The 22295-nt window shown below is 37.0% G+C and overlaps 1 protein-coding gene across 4 annotated transcripts in view; it reads left to right on the top strand.

Annotated features, from left to right (window-relative positions):
* The window catches only part of LOC125227825 (LIM domain only protein 7), a 152376-nt gene that overhangs the window by 104834 nt on the left and 25247 nt on the right, over positions 1–22295 (top strand). For all 4 annotated transcript variants that reach the window (XM_048132216.1, XM_048132208.1, XM_048132192.1 and 1 more), the window contains 2 exons: positions 6341–6541; positions 12770–12909. In XM_048132216.1, coding sequence (XP_047988173.1) covers positions 6341–6541; positions 12770–12909 — 341 coding nt within the window. The remainder of the gene's footprint in view (positions 1–6340; positions 6542–12769; positions 12910–22295) is intronic.

Below are 22295 nucleotides of genomic sequence, written 5' to 3'. Positions count from 1 at the left end.
AGGGGTTCTCCGAAATTTATTTGCTAGACCTTAATGAAAGTACCATAAAGTCCCTAAAATAAAAAAAATATCAGACCTTATATCAAATAGTACTTACCAATACCTTCAGATCATACTCTCGGACCATAAAAATACAAAATTATGCACATGTCAACATTTAGACGAGGTTTGTTTTGTCCCTGTAATTAACGATACAGTCCTTAGTTTTATGGCGTTAGTCATAAACGGTTTATAAACCTCAATTAGCTAATAATCTTTTGTCAATGATCTATCATGTTGACTTTTGTATTTGTGAGAAAGGGACAAAACACTTGAACATCAGTTCAGTAACTTTTTTTATGAATAAGGGAGTTATACTACATTCTCGTATATATTTTACGATAAAGCTGCCATCAATCAACTTATTACTCATTATAACCCGTAAAGGCTAATCATAGAGAAGAGTACTAATAAATTAAGAATCAATCAGCATTTGAAATGTCAATCTCAACATTAACGTCAGTAGTAAATATAGAAACCAATAAACGAAGGGCATAGTAGAATTATAGTCCATTAAGTTAAGCAAGTCGGAATTATGTTACTTGAGCAACGTGCTTCAACATTATTTATTACATTATATGTTTAATTTATTGTTATTGAATAAACGTGGGGCTGATACGTTATCTGCGCCCCCAGATACATACAAGATTTCATTTATTCTAATTATAAGCAAGTCAAACAGGTTCATAAATTAACAGACAAAAGTACCTACTTATATTTACTTTATCTCCATTATTTTGACGAAAAGATCAAACAAGGATTAACCAGACATCATTTTCGCGTTTAATAGCCGATTAATCAAAAGACATTTGACAGATGTCAAGGGCTCATGACCGACCGATGTCCTCTTTGTAACCACAATGACAACGCCAATCAACCATAATTTAAGAAGAATCGCCGACTGCTCAAATTGTCCGAATAATTACTCGGGACACGCAACCTATAAAAAGTGAATATTTATTTAATTAAAACCTATCTTATCATGTCAGCAATAAGATTTATTTTTGGTTATTTTCATCGCACTAACAATTAATAGCAACATGGTATTGGCCAGTTGCGTTAAAAATAATGCCGTTTTAGTAATTACTTGAGTACTTTCCCCGTTAGATGCTTGGAAAACCCGCGAAAGTTAGCTAGTTCTCGGCTGCACATCGCACACGCTCGTTGCGTCAAACGGGACGGCTAACGTAATTTAAAATCGTACCTAGGGCTTTTTAAAAAAAGTCGGTAACATAGTGTTGTCATTTTTTTTTAATATTTCACGAGTGAATTATAAACTGAGCTTACGCTGGATACTTAACTGATTTATAGGTAAAGTAATCGGATTGGTGTATTTTCTATATTGTTTGAATATGCAATAAATAACATGTTTGATGTGACATAATTATATTCTAGATTATCTTTCTTAGGTAATCCACTTATTCTGAACTCTCTATATTAGGTACTCTAGAGAATTACTTTTTTAAGAATGAAGAGATATGTACTGATACTGGTTACTAATGATTCATTAAGTAGAAATGGAAACTATTATAATTATTTACATATTTACCTACCTACTCTGGCCCTAGACGGCATTGACGGACGAATTATCAAAGAACATCTGTTATCGGATACCGCGTCGCTTCATGTTATTTTCACTTATCTAAGATAGATACAGTTCTTGTATTGTTAATCAAATACGTGTAAATGCTCCGAAGATGATTTATTGAGTGACAACTAGAATACAATGTCATGAACATCATGTCATATTAAAAATTATATTTAGAACATTGACTATATCTCTACTAAAGTGATAACGAATGTCAATGTGTTTCGACCTATTGTGAAACACAGGGTTGGCCAATAACTTCAGAGCACCTTGATTATCATTGTATATTCTAATCAATGAAATTTTATTTGTAATTTCATGGTATAATGACCGTAAGTACATAGCTTCTTTGATACATTCAGAAATACTAATGAATTCCGATTCACAACTGCTCAAGGACACGCTAGTCTGTTTCTTACTACACCATGAGTTTACACTTCCCGACAAAGTGAAACAATATCCTGAATAGGACCTCCTATCAAGAACATTACTGCCCCAGTCTGCATCAACAAACCCGGTAAGCTTTGAATCAGAATCACTACATAGCTGGTCCAATGGAAGTAAAATCTCTTGGAGGATCAAGATATTATTTGCTATTTGTGGATGACTATAGTCGTATGGCATTTATTTATTTTTTGAAGGAGAAAAGTCAAGCTCTTGATTGTTTTAAAGAGTAAAGCTAGAGTTGAAAATGAACTTGACAAAAAGATCAAGATTATAAGAAGTGATAATGGTCTTGAATTTTGCAGTAAGAAGTTCAACGAGTTCCTGAAGCTAAATGGGATAATGCATCAAAGGACAAATCCTTATACTCCTGAACAAGATGGATTATGTGAACGGCAGAATCGCGTGGTCTGTGAGAAAGCTAGATGCTTATTATTTGATGCTGAGCTACCCACAGAGTTCTGGGCCCATAACCTATTGTTAATCAAATACGTGTAAATGCTCCGAAGATGATTTATTGAGTGACAACTAGAATACAATGTCATGAACATCATGTCATATTTAAAATTATATTTAGAACATTGCATTCCTTATTCAAACATACACTGTAGATGGCGCTGCTGGATATTAAAAAACAACATCTTGATTTCACGATAAGAATTAAATGAGTAATTTGATTGAGTAATACATCTTGCAACTATTCCTACGTTTTAACATATATTGTGGAATATGCATTAATGGCTTGTTGTTATTAGGCTCACGCACAAAAATATTGACTTTTACTACAACCGGCCTCTTAATCAAAAAATCAAAATTAAAAATCAAAATTAGAACTAAGTCGAGTGTTCTATATTTAACGGCAGTGTCGAACACTGAACTAAGTCTAAGGGTTCTATGCCATTTAACCGATGGATTCCCTTTAACAGTAAAAAATTTAGTACATGGTCTTCATTGGGATTGCTTTTTTTCGTTCGGATAAATTTGAGTAATTAAACGAGGAAATAATAGTACATTACATCAGAGCTGCCAGTGGGTGAGCGAGCTTTGGATGGATTCACGCCGAGGCATGTATAGTCTTTTTCAAAATCAATGAAAAAAAAAAAAGTTTGTTTGTGCCTAAAAAATAATACATCTTTTTCTTCTCGAGGGATTGCCCAAAAAGGATTGGCCCATTTTAAGGAACGTTAAGACAATATTTATTCATGTTTGAGTAATCAAACGAGGAAATAAATAAGTTTTAATCGCAATATTTAACTTTGTTACAAATTATAGCTCTTCTCGTTTTGATAGATTATTAGAGGCTTTGGCATAACTGATCGAGTTTCTTTGATATCTATTAGAAACATCCATATTGCGAGGTTCCAGTACGCATAAGTATTTGAGTGTGACTTTTGTATAATTCTGGTAGTTTTGTACCGTTACCAACGGTATTGTATAATGGTAAGCGAGTGTTATTTGTTACAACCTCGTATATCACTTGCCCGTGAAATTGCATTTTCGGCCTTACTGCTTCGGTATTCAAGTTCAAATTATACAGTTACTGAAATGGGCCTTCGTCAGTAGGTAATTGGTGGTAAGGTTGTATGGTTCTCTGGTCAGTAATTAAAATGCCTAGTTTAGTTGGACAGTTAGAGCATTTATTGACCGTGGCATAATTGTACTTTTATTACTGAGAGTACATACCTATGTTTATTACTGGTAGGAGTGGTAGGTATTGAAAACTCAGAGTTATCAAAATAATTAACATTATTAATTTTCAAATTACTTAATGCTGATCTCTCTTATATGATAAACTCAAAAACAAATAACTAACTATTATGCGTAAATTTGTTACTGAGCAAGGTTTTGTGTTTTATGATATGGTTCTGAACAAACTCTATTCTCCGACTGTGTGTAGAACATTATCTTCTCCGTCCAACCTGTAATTATAATCGATACATTTTTGTGTTATGTCTTATTATTACTGAATCATATATTCTGGAGTCTCTACCTCCTATGGAAACTTTCCTTATTTATACAATAAAACTAGCTTTTCAAAATTTTACGTAAGAGCTATTTAGTGCTTGATTTAGTTATCTAATTATAAAATCATTATTTACTAAACTTTCCATTATTGTAAATCTATTAGGTCGGTATCTCTGTACGGGTATATCGCTTAAAGTAATAAATAGTCACTGACTTAATGAAAGTAATAAACTAGAAGTAAGAAATACATTTGCAAAGAAATTAAGTTATTAATATTAATACCTACAAGTTTATATTTTGCATGTACGATCACGATGTTCAGACATTTGAAAATATAGACATTCCTTTTTGCTGATGTACTTAACACAGCAAAAGGGAGTGTACAAGTTTCTAATGGGGTGGCAACGCGCTTGTGACACTGTTTGAGTTGCAGGTAGAGATGGGTAGGGGCACAGTATAAAACCAGTAATAACTCTTCTTACAAACTTCACGCCGCGCGGTGTGTCCCCCTCCCACCCCTCGCATGCGGCGAAAACATGCGAAACTGGTGATTATTGGGCTGAACAGTCGGGGCCGCGTTTGCGCGCTGTGTTGACGTGTTGAGTTCGGGAGAAAATGACGTCAGCACCGAAGACATATTTTCGTTACTGTAGTGTTTATGGGTGTATGGAAAGTTCTCAAAATGCGGAAATGTCATTCTTTAGAATTCCTAGACACCCAGAAAAGTAAGTGGTTGTTATATTTTTGCAGTGTTAGGTACATTATTGCTTACGTAAATGGCGTAAAAGTGAGATTTAAAGCTAGAATGACACATTAAAATCAATAAGGATTTATCTGTAACGACATTTAGGTAGATGCTGCGATCTATCTAGCTCGAAAGTTTGGTACCTACTTAAATATTGTGCAAACATCTATTCAAACATTTTATGTAAATATGATTTCGTCAGTATTTAAGAAACAAATACGTACTTGAATCTTTATTAGATAAAAAGGTAGAAAGAGCGTTGGTACTAGCATAGCGCCATACACAGTTACTACGAGTAGGACAGTAGCACAGGTACAACCCTGCGTGACCTTGCGCAGTAGTAACGACCGCGCCGCCGCTGCCGGAGATTAACTACTGATATATCCTTATACTGTGGTAGGGGTGAGTAAATACTCGTATTTACTCATTTGGGTGAGTAGAAACTGTTACCTAAAAATAATTTAAAAAAATGAGATGTAAGTACTTAGTCGTGTTTATTTTAACTGTGTGGACATGTTTAAATGATATTTATATTATTAGAAGCTTATGGGATTCTTAGTTTGTCGAAAAAGAGGTAATCATTGTGAGAAAAAAATAGTGATAATGTTTAGTTAGCAGTTTTATTTTAAAAAAGCAGGTTTTTACAGTAAAAGTATGAGACTTAAATTAAATTGATGTTCTAGATAACGACATGACGTTCGGAAGTGATTGTTAATGTGGCACTTACGACCTTTTATTAAGGGTTTTCTAAAGAAAACTCAAAAATGGCTCAGCTGATGACGTTTAAAGTATTAGTTTTGTGTTTTGTATTATATGGGCAATAATTTGACGGTTTCTGGACATTTTCCCAACAACGAATTCGAAAGTTATAAAGGTATAAACATTATTTCGGCCTTAATATCGTTTTATTCCAAAACTGTTCATATTATTAAAAACTTTTTTAGAAACATTCAATTAATTTTTAAAGACCTATCAGATGATGTATAACACACTGGTAATTTCTGAATTTTATTTTTGTGAAAAATAGTTGTATGTATGGAGAGCACGTCTTTAAAATAAAATTCATATAAATTTGATTACTTAATTTAGTAGCCGATAACAAAATACACCAATATTTCTAATTTGTATTTCCATTTCAGCACGCTAAATAGTTTATACCCACCAATTTGAGTAAAAACGAGTAAATACGGGTATTTTGAGTAAATACTGAGTATTTACTCGATATTTACTCTTGAGTATTTACTCACTACCCATCTCTAGTTGCAGGCGTCCATAGGTTAAGGTGACCGCTTTACATCAGGCGGGCCGTATGCTTGTTTGCCACCGACGTAGTATAAAAAAAATAGATATCATTAAAATACACTCAGAAACCTAAGTAAATGTAAGTCTATAGTCGGGTCTCTAGAAAATGTCGTCGCTGCATATTTGCCCCAACCCCAACGTTACGTCGTGCAGCTGCCATAAAGTTGACCAGTCGCCTACGTTACTGTGGGGAAGCTCTTACGGCATAATTTATAATGATAACACAAATAAAACTAGTTTATGTGTTATTGTTTCAGACAACAGACAGCGCTGACTTCCTCGCAACACGGCCGCACACAGCCGCGGTGCTGCCGGGGAAGCCGGCCACGAACCCGTTGCAGTTCGTGCGGGTGGCGCCCGCCGAGCTGGGCAGCCGCGCCCGCGAGCAGCTGCGGCGGGCCGAGCTCGCCAAGCGCACAGAGCCCGCGCGGGTGGAGCGCCAGGAGGAGTGGCAGTCAGTGAGTACATACATACATAACAGTCCCAATGTCATCCTGAGAATGATAGCGGACAAGCCTAATTGTCCGCTATTGCTACACTGTGCGGGACTACATTCCCCTTTGACCACCATACTGTTTAGGTTAAGTGATATAAATTTAGGCTCCTACTAACCCTTAGTTAATTGTCATATGCAATGCTAGCTATGTATGTACTAACAAAATATGTGTCTCTGTTACATGAAATAAATATATGTTCCAAGTTGTAAGTGTAAAATGTCATAACACCGGCGGCCTGCTGAACGGATCACCGGGATCTGGCTATCGCAGTCTCACCTCTCGACAACCTTTCAGCCACTCTTCAAGTGTTGCTCTGTTGTCGCACTGTGCGTGCGTTGAGTTGGCAATGAGCAATGAGTTGGCATAGTCACCGCCTGTCTTGTACAATTGTGAGACTAATTGTTACGACAGGTGTCCGATAGTTTCTTACGTTAGCCCTTTAACCATTTCATCCAACTTTCAAAACAATAACTCATGACCTTAGCTCCCATCGGAGCACAACAGTGCTGCACTGCAATAGTCTTTGCACCTGGCGGAGACCATCTCCGGTTGTATCATATGTACGCTCGGGGATGGTATCCGCCACGTGTATCCCTTGCCTTTAGTTTAAAATGTCTTAAAAGGCCTCTGTGCTGTTGGCTTGGGCCCCACGCATGCCTCCCAAAGGTCCGGGACCCCATCATGGTCCCGAGATATGGAAAAGACAGACAAATAATAAACTTGCGCTATATATTTATATCCCATAATAGTTGATTTGTACGACAACCACGAAAGGAAGGGGGGGGGGTTAAAATTATTAACCCGTCACCACGGTGGGGGAGAGTGAGTTCGATTACCATATAATGGTGAAATGTACAATTTTACATTGTGCCCAATTCATTTTATACTATATTCGATAAATATTCCACGACTTTTAGGGTCCTAAATCTCTTGTCTGGGCATTCATGCTTATTTAATTGTAATTAGCGAGTGGTTGATTTGATAGCAGTGGACAAAATCTGTTTCTGTATATTGCTGCGAGGCTCTCATAAAAAGTGCAGTGCAGCAGCCAAAGTTGATTACTCCTTAGCACCACCCAGGGGAGCGTCGCGGGAATCTCGGGACCGCACATCAGACCGTTGCGTGTCTCGGGGCGCGCGCGGCGTCCGCGCCACGCCACCTGCAGGAGTGTAATTCGGGAAAAGCGTCGCCTCAGTACATTTTGTATAGGAAGGACGAAGGCGCGCCGCCGAGCGGCGCGGCGACGCGCCCCGCCGCCGCCACGCCACCTGGGGCGCGTCTTACGTCTTTCCTATACAAAATGTACCGAGGAGACGTTTTTTGAATTACACTCAGGTGGCGTGGCGCGGACGTCCGTTGCGCGCCCCGAGACACGCGACGCTCTGATGTGGCCGGTACCTAGCACCACCCAGGGGACACGTGGTAATCTTCCTACGGACGGGAGTAACCAATGTCCCCCAATGTCGTCTCGAATAGCCTAACGCCGTGATTTTTTATAAAATTCATTAAAAGGCTTAATTTTAATCATGATCTTTTATTTAATTTAAAAACAAAGAAGCAATAAGAGGAACGTATCTGCGAACTTTGTGACATTTAGCCTTCTCAATTAATTCCTAAGACAGTAATGGCAGTATCATACCATTACCCTTTCCAACCGTGCCTAACCTGATAGCTCCAATATTTCTCCGGTAATGCCAACCGCGCATCATTAGCCCTTCTAACTTCCGGTTAATTTTTAAACTGGACCTTAATTGAACGTTCTGTGAAAGAAAGTACAGAACGAGGCTAATTGAAGATAAGAGATATTATATAGATTTTTTGTGTTGTACATAAACGGGACTGTTATGGAAAAACATGTGGGAAGGTTGTTTACATTAGATTTTGGAGAATCGAGAACAGATAAGAAAGTTTACTTACCTTAGTTGTAGTATGTACTTCATTAGCTCCTTATTTGTTAGCTTCTGTTAGATGGTGTGTGCAAAAGAAACCGATTATTTTAGAATTTCAATCCAATCAAAGCGTAAATTACTGTATTAATAAATACGCGTGTACCGTTTCCGAATTTGCCGCATGCAAAATCGAAATCTCTGAAGTTCAGAAACGGAAACAACATTTCACCTTTAGTTTGTTTCCCAATTACTGAGTCGAAATCTTTGCAGTAAGCTCCGGAAGCCGGTGCATTCCCAAGGCTTCGCCGATACAATGGCGCCCGCGCCACTTCCGGTAGGGATTCGCCGTCTCGCTTTAATGTTGGCGATCATTTGGTTCTTCGGCGTTTAAGATTTAAAAAATGAATAACAATGTAAATCCTGCAATATTATTTGATTTGTAGGCACGGTTATACGTGCCGTTCTAAAAACAAATTATGACTGTCGGTATTATGCTATCTTGCTGCAAATATTTTTATAATGAAACACATATTGCCTAATTTTATTCGCCCGGTTATAACCATAACCTTACACCACACAAGCTAAGTATTATTACTACCACCACCTTAATCGGTAAAGGTAATACGATAATTAAAACCGATAACATCAAACTATAGCTCGTAGTCAACATTGACCGTTTAAAATAAATCAAAACCACCAATCAGAACCACCGGTTACTAAATGAAATGCGTGAAGGTTATCTCGTTTTAAATTATATTTGGTATCTTAATCTGCGCATGCACATTGCACATTAACATGCCTCGTCGCGAAAGCACGAGAACACATTAAGTATCGCAATTAAGTATATTATCGACCGGCTAGAGAAACTGGATACGTGGTAACTGTCGTAAGTAATGAATGTAATATGTAGAATAACATGTGATATATATATTTGATTATACTTGGTAAAGGCGGGTAATATGTACATGTAACAATGCCGATATCTTATGAAGAAACCATAATTAATTTTTATATGTGCGTTCTGTAAGTGTAGAGGCACTAACAATGGTTACACTTAAACTATAATGTGTTGTAGGTAACTTAGGGAGTTTCTCAATAATACAGACAATATAAGTAGGTACGCATAGGTACTTTAAAATCTTTAAATACGAATACCGACGTCCGGCTGCTGCTGTGAAATCTAGCAGCATCACGATAATATCTGGTGAACGTATGACATCGCAATTATGTGACTTTTCAAAAACGACGACGTCAACAAAACCTTAATACCTCTATAATCATCAAAACTGCTGCTCAACACCGCTCAGAATCTATTGAAGAATTGCGGTTGTAGAGGAGATGATCAGAACATACGAAAGCATTTTTACCCAAGCTGATATGTAGACCTACGCTGACGTTCCTCGGTCTATGATGGCATTCATACTTCTAATAGTGCTTAAGAGACAAAACGTTCAATATTACGTCAAATAAATCGAGTCAAATTTGCTTCTGGCTTGAGAAGAAACACTTTAGGTTTATGTAAAGAAACAAATTTCAACAGCTTGCGTTTAAAATATTTCAATCTATTTATATAAAGACCTCATTAGAACAACAATGTCTTAAGGGTCGTATTATTGAATTCACATTGGTCATTATTCTTCCACTATGCTTGTTACTTCGCACAAAAAAAATTCCGGATTGAAATTACAACGTTTTTCAACCTGTCGTTAAATCTTATCAGCGATTGGCAATCATTACTAAGATTACTATCTTTAAACAGCCGAGAACAGCAATCAACAAAAAATGGTCCTAATTGAAAAGACTTATGCCATGTGTTGCCAGCCGTACAGGCTGCAATTGGCTTTAAAAATGTACTGAAGATTACTATTGCGAGCAGATTTAATAGGTACCTAGTAGTTGACTGTAATTTCAAACAAAATGTGAGACGAAATAAGGTTGTTTTTAAGTTACATAATCTAGCCTTACAAGACATTGTGTTAATTTACTCTAGGTATTTATTTGCACTTGGCGACTACATACTTTAAGAAATAGGTAATAGAAGTTTTTCCGACACGTTTGGTCCAAGTAAAGATGGGTGTAATAGTTATTTGTTTTACAAGGGGGCAAAGTTGTTGTTTGTTGTTGTTGTTGGCACGTGCCTATATTGATACCCGAGCAAGCGAAAGATTCCAATATTGAACCGATTGAGATTGCATTTATTAAGTTATCTATTATGATTAAAATGCTGTTAAATTTGTCATGTTTTTGGACTTTATGAGTTTCAGCAACTTCGAATCACTTTCATAGAGGAATAACTAAGGAAAGAGTTGTAACTCCATACATCAGTAAATGCGAGTTATTCGTAGCGACATCTAGCGTCAAACACGCGTCAAATAGCGTAAATTATCAGTAATAAGTACAGAAGGTAGGTACCTTTTATTATATCGTTTAGATTGGTAGTTTTTAATGTAGGCAAGTACTAATTTATTTACGATAATTTTAATCGCAGATGCCATAAAACATTATTTGTTTAAACCTAGCTTTCACATAAATCTTTTAACTGAATGTATTTTACCCAAGAACGCGTTAAATCGTCTTAGGTTAGGTACGAGTAGGTACCTACTTATTAAAACTGCTTACGTTTATCTCTTCAAGCAGTCAGTCTAAGATTGCAGCTTGACCAGAAAATAACAGGTTGAAATAAATAAAAATAGACCGTCGCACGCGATTCCTGACACGCTCCGTCCTTGTACAGTCAGCAATACCATGATTTGATGTTAAATGTTTACCAATAAGCCCATAATGGCATATTTTCTAAAACATATCATGTCAGTCATTTGGGAAGAATTTCTAGTTTGTACGTAAACCATCATACGAAAATGCCGGCTCCTTAGCATGTACATATTATTTTCAACGTACAGATCAATTGGGGCCGAAATTATAACCAAATTGAATTAGTAGCAGTTGAAAGAGTAGGCTGCGGAGGTTAAGTATACGGCTAATCAAAATTTTGAAGTTCTTAATCCGTCCTAAAAGCTTATCTTTCGTAATAAATAATATCTACAGTGGTAAAACTTTAAATTCTACGATCGTTAAATTTAACTTCTTAAATGTTCTCAAAACGCTAAACTGTTCAACTTAAACCCTTAATACTAATCCTACATTGTTGACAAGAATTTTTAAAATAAATCGTGCCACGGCTAGGAGTAACAGCGGTGCGTTTTTCTAAACACGGCGATACCGTTGTATCATTTACTCGAGTACTCGTAGAAATGCGATTGCTATCGATTCTGCAGATAAATTGTGCAGCAAACTGTATCACGACGGCTATCCTGCTAGAGCTGAATCTTAAAAGTGCACGGAATGACGGTTGCTGCAAGTGTAATACAATTAGCGGTTAGCTTGATAAAGTTCCTTACATACGCCCACACACACTCACGCCCATTCCCAAAAGAGGCACATGAAACTGCTCGTGTTTCAGTTCCACTAAGATACTTAGTTAGCATATTGCTGTGACAGGTCGTCAGCTCAACGCCCACATCACAATTGAACCCATATTCTACGACACTTATGTACTCGTAGCGCCGTTTGTAGTTGATTAATATATTGAAAGTAATCATTATAACCCACTTTCGGTGTGTAGGTTTCCTCGACATAACAATTTGAAAATGAACCACATCTAATCAGATCGTTAATTTTGTACAATATTAATTATAACAAATCGCAAAGCAAACACACTTAGCGAAATAGCTGCAACTTCACTGTAAGAGGCTGCGTTTTTACGGCGGCGACGTTTACCGAAACCTCTCTTTCAAGATTACCAGACCACGTCTAAATCAGGAAACCGCTGCCTCCCATGCTTTACCCCATCGAGAACCGAATGCAACGCGTGCAGAAACGTCCTTGCGCTGCTGGAAGCCAATCAGTCCTAAATGCCGCATTCCTTTCCTACCTTCACGCTCACGGCTCACCACCACTACAGAGCTACTCCCTATTGCATACGTAATGGTGGAAAACGACTACTAAGTTGGTGTAGGTACCTACTTAAGTAGTTGAAATTTTAAACTTCCGCTCGTTTAATGTGACTATATAAATGGTTCTGCCTCTGTCTCTTGTAGGTACCTTTCAGCAATACTCTCATTGAAATGGTGTCATGGTAGAAACCATACATTAATCTTATTATCAAATGAAATTGAGGAAGATTCGAATTTTATACTACTACTACTTGATAAACAACTTAGCTTCTAGAGGTAGATCCAATTATTTGTAGTTGAGAGTGTTAAGACGTCTTCTATAGTACTTCAATTTTCTTTTCCCGCAGAATCTGGACAACTGGAAATCTTCGCGGCGGAAGCGAGTGGAACATATCATAGAGCGGTGCGTGGAAGTGAGACGGATGGAGAACGAGCCTAGCCAGCCGCGGGCCAAGTCCAAAACATTCAACGAAATGCTTGAAGAACGGTAAGTCTTACATTGTGTTATCTAGAGCTAGGGAAATATCTAATGGGATCCTATTAAGGAAAAAAAAAAGAGTAATAACAAGATAAGTTCGCAGCGACTTTGATCACACCGATGCATGTGTTCCCTTTTCTGGCAATCACATAAGTATATTAATAATGAAATAAAACTATGGAAACGGACACGGAACGGGTGACACCCGTTGACCACGAATGCTGTAAAGTGTTCGAAACGTCGCGTCGGGATGAATTGTAAATTCATTATACGCGATTTAATCCGTTTCCATAGTTTTATTTCATGAGTAACTATCGCGGTAACCGAAGACAATATTACACAGAAAGATACACAATTATTATCTAAAACAGGTTTTATGAATATCGCCATAACTGTTTAATCAAAAGCTCGCTGCTTTAAATATTCAAAACATTTATAAAACTAGACACTACCAAAAAAGCAAAGGATCAAGTTAGCAAAGGTCATACGAATGGAAACTAGTTTTCAATCCATAACAAAGATACCGTTTGCCTGCTTAATGAATACCTAGTCACACAATCTCAGTAACTTATATAAATTCCGTGATTGTTGACAACCTTGACAGTGTGAAGTCATAATCTGAGCATTATTTCTCTCTGTTGACAAAAAGTACTAACTAAAGCCAATTTCTCACTTACATACACCATTGCCTGACCAAGGAAAAATATAACTCCACTTCTTATAGATCACAGAACACCCCACTAGAAGCCAAATGCAAGCGATATTGTTCGAGACGCAAATCACCAATCCTTGCGGGGTGAGGCGGGCGCGCATGGTGCTGCCATTGGTCGTTTCAAATAATGGCGCGCCTTTATGATTAGCAGTAGGGATGGGAATGGGACATGTCTATTATAGACAATGGTACCGGTACCAGTACTGTGGTGAATTTGTTTTGCAACAAATTATAATATTATAATTAAATTATAATAAGGCCTAGTTACCCTTCGGGTTGGAAGGTCAGATGGCAGTCGCTTTCATAAAACTAGTGCCTACGCCAAATCTTGGTAGTAGTTTCCAAAGCGGACCCCAGGCTCCCATGAGCCGTGGCGAATGCCGATGCCGGGATAACGCAAGGAGGATGATAATTGTGATAGCATCTCAATAAAAATCATTCTAGTAACTAATAACTAAACTGTGCATTTTTACTTACGTTTACTAAGTTAAATAACCAACTAAATATTCTAAACTAATCAATGAACTAAATACCACTACAGACTCTACAGATTCTAGATAATTATTCACTATTACAAATCTGCTTTCTTTTATATTTCATAAAATGGTAGCACATGGTACGAACGGCAGTACGAAGTTCCCGCAACAGACATAAACTAACATGGCCCCATGCCTAGTCGTTTACGTGAAAGGGATAGCATATCACATTGTTAACTCGGTAAAGAGGGATGGACGCGCCTCGGCGCCGCTCAACACAACCATATTGACCAGTATAAATGAACTCCGCGGACAATAAACAATATTCAACAAAATAATTAATTTGACTTAACTGTGGAATGTTGTTCCATCTTTTACATGTAGAAGTGTTAGAAGACTTGCCACACCACTTTATGCTGTAAGAGACCATTGTTTGCAACCAAAATTGATTATTTAAGATTTTTTCCCGAGCGGACACGGACACTGTTAGCGGGTCGTATACTTGGGCGCTACTGATCGGTGTCGCACGCGTTCAAACTTTTATAAACCTGATTTGTCGTATGCTTGGTGACCGCGAGTCGCCCTGTAAGGGCCATCTTGTTGTATTGATCTGTGTTATAGATACAGATCAGCACTCTTACTGGCTTTATTTTAAAGCCCATTGTGGAAAACTGTATTAGGTACCTATCTACTTGTCGAGTGTTCGCGATGACGGATCTACACGGACATGCAGGAATGCTCTGACACACCTTTACACGACATTTGGCGGTCTGTATGCGTTCAAAACACTTAAATGCAGCTTGGATATAATAATCGGCATGAAATGTCTAGAAGGCCGTTCGTGGGCGCATCTACCTACTTGTTTGTGGTATTTGAAACCTGGTGGCTGCTATTATATTAGTTATTCTCACAATAGCGTGATAGACAATGATAACCTAGGAATACGGGCATTGTGAATGGCATTTCGCTTTGTGTTGTAGGGCACAACGCACAACACAGCCGATGTCATTCCAGACCTACAGCAGAAGCTAAGTCATAGCGTATGCATCTCATGATAACTGCATTAGCCCAAATACGAATATAATAGTTTCATTACACGGTCCCATTATTTTGTGGTCCTTATGATGTTCCGCTTTACCACAAACTCTTATGAGCGTTAAGTTACTTATAAATATTAAGCAAGACACTTACCAAGTTACTACCAAATGTGAACATATTTAATACATGGGCCGTTATTAAGGAGTCTTGCTCTGGATTTCATCAGCAGTCATTTTGAACAAATTTTATTAAAAGCAAATGTATGTGGTATTCCATGCCTTATGCTTCATCTGCATGAAGGACGATTTCTGTTGTCGGTTGTTGTGTACGGGCTAACAAGATACCACTTTTATCTTACTCGTAATCTGGTCGGCTCAAGTAACTACAAAAGTCCGCTCTTGGGCTCTCGGACTATTACAATTAGAAGCAATAAAGTTACTAACAATTGAGTATAATGATAGGTACATTCTGATATATCAAATCTTGCGCATTCAAAGATGATAGACGACCAAAGGGATCTTTATTAGACTAATTGGGTAATCGAATGTATCATTTCTGATTTACGAAACTAGTAATTTATTTGATTATGCCACCGGTTTTTGTTATTAGACGATCGTGTCTTACAACCTAATTATTTGTATTGGTAATTTATTTAACTATTGCAATGAGGAACCTTATCTTAAAGTAAATTAAGTTTATATTTCAAAACATATCAAATATGTATATTAGATTTAGTCAGTCAAAATCAGATGTACCTACTCAATATGATGAAATTAATTAACATTCCAAAGAATCGGTTGATGGAAATCGACACTGGAATTCTGCTTGTGTATTGATATACGATTTTATAAAGTACGCTTGCGTGGCTAAAGTGAATCGTTATTGATAAATAACTTAAGGTTAAGTGCCAATATACGGAAGCTAAGTGTGAGACAAATGGTAACTATTCCATCTCAGCCCTCGAATAAGCATTAATTAAAGCTGTAGCCTGTAGCTTAGTTTATATGTGTCTCATGTCCGTCATCACCGTCATCACTTTGTCCGTTTATAAAAACTAAGTTTCACCGGAAAGATAAATCGTGATAAAGCCATATTACAAATGTTACAATGTTCTATTTTTTTCTTATAAATATGACAGGATGACATATTACAGATCAATGAAAAAATTAAAAAACTATTAAGGGACTTCATTTCAGGCATCTGAAGTTAATTTTTAATTATCTTCGCATAAGTACAATCAAAAATAGTCACAATTTTCTTAATCCTTTCTTCGCATAGGTACTAATCTATAACAATTGTCGCAATCCAAATGATTTGCAGCCTTCGAAAAAATCGATTCGCCACGCTATTCTGTGAGGCTTCTCTCACATATTGGTTATAATTGACTTACCTAATGTGTAATATAATTAGATTTGGCTTTTGCGTCATTGAGAAACGTGACGGTGGAAACCTTAAATCAGTTTTGACATTTGCTTATGATACGAAATTAGGCGGTTCGTAATAGCATTGCATAGCCATGGCAATTTATTGTACGACAAATTGAACAGATCATACAACTCTTTGTAACCTATGGCGTGTTTATATTAAGTATTACATTTTGCATGTCATTTATATGATCAATTCGTATTTTAACAAAAGAAGGCACGATTACAGAGTTGTCTATACCAAATTAACTCGAGTTACAGAAAAATGGCAATGGTAAACTTGAATTGTAGCGCTGAATTTTTCACTTATTACAAATGCCACACAGAGGAGCACAGTCAGGCAATGGTCTCGCTATAAATGATAAAACATCAGGCCGTCACTACCGAGCTTACAAATAGTGCGATACAAGTTACAATTTACAAGTGGTAGTCAATGTCTAATATGACAGGTTGAAAAAGACTTCCGCTTGTAACTTGTTACTTTCAGCTTTGAAAAATTGGCCACTGATGTTTTATCATGTATCGCGCGACCATACTTGCCTGCCAGAGCTCCGGTTTTAACATTGTGTGATAATTTGACAGTGTTGGCAATAATGTTTTTACAAACCGGGCGGTACCTATCCATAATATCCATATACAATTCATAAAATAGTACATTACGATACAAGTGCGTATAAAAGGAAGTTCGAAACGAGTGGCGATAAATTAAAACACGACCGAAGGGAGTGTTTTAAATCGACACGAGTTACGAATTTCCTTTTCGCACGTGTTTGTACGACGTTTTTCAGTACAGATGAGCCTCCGAAGTTCCGACCTGGCATATAATGAACCACTTCTCGCACTAGTGCGTAAAAAAACACCATCTGTACTGAAAAAGTGTTTTTAAAATGTTAATATTAGATCCAAACCAACTGACCATGCCTAAAATTCTGTCGACGCAGTTCAGTCAGGTTCAAAAGTGTCCGTTTCAAAAGGAAACCGACTTTCCTCTAGGGGGCGCCGCGGTGTGAGTTACACGTTGCGCATGGTCGCTGCGCGTCGAGTTACATGCGCAGGCGCAGTGTCGTTCGTACTGGAGTATTCGGTTCGGCCCTTCGTATATTGGGAAATTCATTACCTTTTCCACACCAGTTTCTTTGCGACGTATTCTAATTTTGTCATATTTTACCTCTGAGACAACCCTTAGGTGCGTTGCCATAAACGTGATAATCGTTTACGCTCCGTATCGTAGCGTACGAAACGTAACTGTCGCTATCGCACTCGCACTGTATGTAATAGAGACAGGCTAGCTAGTGATCAGACAATCCGACCAAATCATCCCTCGGATGGTTTGGTCGGATTATTTCTCACGTCCTTCTTTTTGGTTTAAGGTTATCTTGAAATCCATTTAGCTTACGTGGTCGTATCTTAACAGAAATTAAATATGAGATCGGAGAATTTGATAAGGAACTAAAGTAGTTGTAATCTTTTTTTTTTTTTTTTAATCTAATACAGTATAAATACTAAATAAAAAACCGGTTACGATTTATAACTATGTATGTCAATACAGTGGAAACTAAGTACGTAACAAAATAACACTAATTACTACCCGCGTAACAAATCTTGTACAATCTGTAGGTACATTTAATTAAAACAATCGTATTTAACTTTACTTTCGAAACAGCAATAATAATTGTTATGTCATATCCTGATGTTCGTTAAACACAACAAAATGAGCAAAAAAATGAACTAGCCAGCTAGCCACTTAACAAGTTCTAAAAACAAAACGAAGAAACGATTTATCTAACGGCTTTAGTTAATCTTATCGTCTTATCTGGGACTGTATCTTAAAGTAAATATAGCTAAATATTGCGATACCCACAGAACCTTGTAGCTTTGTTATTTTTATTACTTTAACTGCTGTGCTGTCTTACTTTTGTTGCTTAATCGATATACTGAGTAGGTAGCTTTGTGTTGTGTACTGTTTCATGATTAAACATTATTATTCCAAACAATACGAGAAATACAAACCAAATTAAAATATCACCAGCAGTGAGTTAAGACTAGTTTTACATGACATTTAACTTTACTTAGCATCAACATTTAAATATTCACCTTTAGAATATATCGTTTCAGTAGTTTTAGATTTGAAAGTAAGGCTCACATTTAATTTTAAATGTAAAGAAAGATGGTTTTATAGATATAATAATTCTCATTGCTGCCCTATACATACATACACAGTCTGGCATTCTGGCCCTCACTTTATCTGTATAGGTACTAGGTACATAAGTGCAAGAGTGACGCATTATTATTCGATAAATGATAAAATTGTAATCATAAGGCCTGATTTAGACGGCGTGAGAACTCGCATGCGATTTTAGTTATATTGCGGGCTGTTGAGGTTACATACAATTTTGCACAGCCACTAAATACTGCAATGTAATAAAACTCGTATGCGAGTTCTCGGACCGTCTAAATGGGCCCTAAATATCCCCACAGATTAGGTTTTTGATACAAATATAACAGGATTCAAGCGCCGCCGCGCCGTTGCTGCAACTACGAGTACAAGTGTTTGTCGATAATCGTGGTGACACAACACAACCGATAGTTGCCGATAGTTAATCTGACAGCCTGATCTCACACCATCTGATACTGTCACTCGTTGACATTATAAGAATTTCTTAACCTGTCCGCAAAAAAGATGAAGCACCTTTCTTGTCGTTCTACTCGTAATTAATGTAACATATTGGATAGCAGAATGAATTTTTCGAAATGGTTACTTGATTACAATGATTATTTTAAGGGATTTCTCACCGTATGAATTTTCTTCGTAGACACTTGAAAACGTCTCTATCATTTTCATTAACATTTTATTATCTACTCATTTGTTTTCAGACTTAAATCACAGAATATATAATAGTACAAGTACAGAAGGCCCACTGCTTTGATGTTCTCGTAATGCCGCCTTTTTAAATACCTACAAAATTCTTACAAAGAAACGAGCCGCACGTGCGCGGCGTCCGGCGATAGGGTTACCTATGGATTAAAACGAATTAACACTCACATAAAATGTTATACTATTATATTCAAGTCTTGGGTACTTTCTAGTTATAAATACTGTATTCATATATTATTGTTCAAGTTCCAACATTACAAGCCTTATTGAACTTTTCCGTGGGACTTAATCAGTAGTATATCTGTATAAGAATGTCCTATGGTATTTATTTTTCTATTTAACTAAGTATTATTATTAGCCATTCCAACGCGTACATCGCATCTGAACCTTAAAAAAACTCGCGACGTAAAGTGACAGTAGAAAGTGCGAACGTGCATTCCGTGAACACGCGCGCCACCCCTGAGTAGGCCGCGAACTCGCGGCCGCCAGGATGTACTTGTAGCGCGGCGATAGAATCGTAGAGTGAGCCGCCCCTGCTTAAATCTGGGTTCTATTCATGTTGTTTACATACTTAAATTGTATATAAAAATGACAATGTCATAGTCAACGGGTCATACAAAGATTTCAAAAGCCACATCTCCATACATTACATCACATCCGTTAATTCTCATTTCGTTCAACACATATACGTACTCGTACACACATACGGACGTATACAAACGTCGATTACAATGCAATGCGGTTCTGAGAGGCATTCTCAAACATCCTGTATTTGTTTCCTAAATAACAGCAGTAGTGGAAATTAAACCAAACGGGAAATATCCAGTTCTCTCTGTATATACATGTACTTCAGTGTGCTGTTTTGACTTGTACTGAAAAGTCCTACAAAGTTTCTTATGCACCCTTGGACGTAGGGTAAACTCGCCTAATTCGGTGATACAAGCTTTGTAGCACTATTCCGAAAGACGATTTTTGGTTGTTTCGCCGAATTAGGCGTGTCACCGAATGAGGCGAGTTTACCCTAACCATGCTTTTGTCGCTTATATTCGTAATATTAGAAAATATAGAGTTTCACTTGCCCTACATTCGAAACCTTTACTTATTTATTGCAGCAGTTTAAAATATGATCTTATTATTACCATAATGCTTAGTTTGAGCCAACAGTGAATTAACCCGATTCTTCGAACAATACGCGACAATGGAGGTATCATTTCACACGCGAAATGATGGCGTATCATTTTCATTTGATGAGATAATGCTTTCGCAATGATACCTACTCCCGTAGATAAGTAACTAAGTATTGAGCGGCTTTTTGTGTGCGATATTCAGTACCTACCTAAGTAAATTCCACGTGTCACTGTATTCTACTGCCATGTAATTAAATATTTTAGTCTACTTTATAATATTAAATACATTTAATAATGTATTAAGTACCAGCTTTTTTGTACATATAAATTATAAGTTTAATTTTTCAGTACAGACAGATGGTTCTTTTTTTACGCACTTGTGCGAGAAGTTGTTCATTATATTATTATGTCAGGTTGAAACTTCGGATGGCCATCTGTACTGAGAAACGTCGTACGATACACGTGCGAAAAGGAAATTCATCACTCGTGTCGATTTAAAACACTCCCTTCGGTCGTGTTTCAATTTATCGCCACTCGTTTCGAGCGTCCTTATTTACACACTTGTATCGTAATGTACTATTATATGTATAACCATAAGTATATACCTAGTTGTCATCCCGCTGCTGAATTTTAAAATTCTGTCCGCAGTTTGTATCATAGGTATGAATTATGATTTGTTTGTAAATTCGTATGCTAATATACCATACAAGTTTTATATCTAATATTAGTGGATAATCCTCAAAAGTAACTTGCTTGTTGTGTTTAACTTACAAAACTCTGCAGGAGGCTTAACTAACCAATTTACCAAACCCACGTCAGTTTAAGAAGTCTGGCTTAGAATTAACTCCGTTGCATCAGGCTCAGCCAAATACGTGCCTTATTGCAGACATTACAATTATAGCAAGCCTCTTAGAGCGATAGGGTAACCATATTTATCAAATTCAAATGGACACATATTATTCGACAGCGAGACTGACGGTAATATATTATAAAGATGGCTCTACAGTGTGCTGATTTTAATAAATTGATAATTCTTACTCCGATAGATTTGGTTTAATTATGGTGAATAAAAAAGAAACAATGTGGTGCCATACCGTTATGAGAAATTCAAAAAATAATATAATTATGTATGTGTCAAGTGAGGTATAATTTTGGTGTAAGGTACAGCGGGGCAAATTTCGACTGAGGGCCAGTTGTAACTAGTCAATTTTTTCCATTATTACACTATGCTGTTGAGATCTACATGTATCCACTGAACACGCCTACCATGTACTTATATAACCGGTGGAAAGTCTATTTAATAATGCAAACATTGTAAAACATGGAGAAAATGGACCAGTTACATTTGCCCCCCACTCGAGATTAGCCCCGCTGTACCTAGGGTACATTTTTGTGATTTGGGGTAAAAATTCTTCTAAATATTGAAGATAAATATAGAGAAAAGCAAATACATAGATGCCACATCTATTATGGTCAAAAGTTCGTTGAAAACAATTTATAACTTTATAAAAAGAAAGGTTATTTTCTTTACCTATTTGTTAAATGCGCTTCTGACCATATTGGTAATCTTTAATGTTATTGTATATGGTGTAAATTAATTATCCTAGTTGTCTATGAAATCAAAAGACAACATACTAGTGACTCTCACGGGTTCGTCAACCTTTCTTTTATAACGCGACAAAGTGTCAATGACAAACAGACTTTGTTTTCTGCCGCTCGAACAAATTTGAACACATCTGACCG

This window comes from Leguminivora glycinivorella, chromosome 1 (genome assembly GCF_023078275.1).
Source record: "Leguminivora glycinivorella isolate SPB_JAAS2020 chromosome 1, LegGlyc_1.1, whole genome shotgun sequence".
NCBI lineage: Eukaryota > Metazoa > Arthropoda > Insecta > Lepidoptera > Tortricidae > Leguminivora > Leguminivora glycinivorella.
The sequence above is the reverse complement of the archived record's forward strand: the minus strand, read 5'-3'. Positions and strand labels throughout refer to the sequence as shown.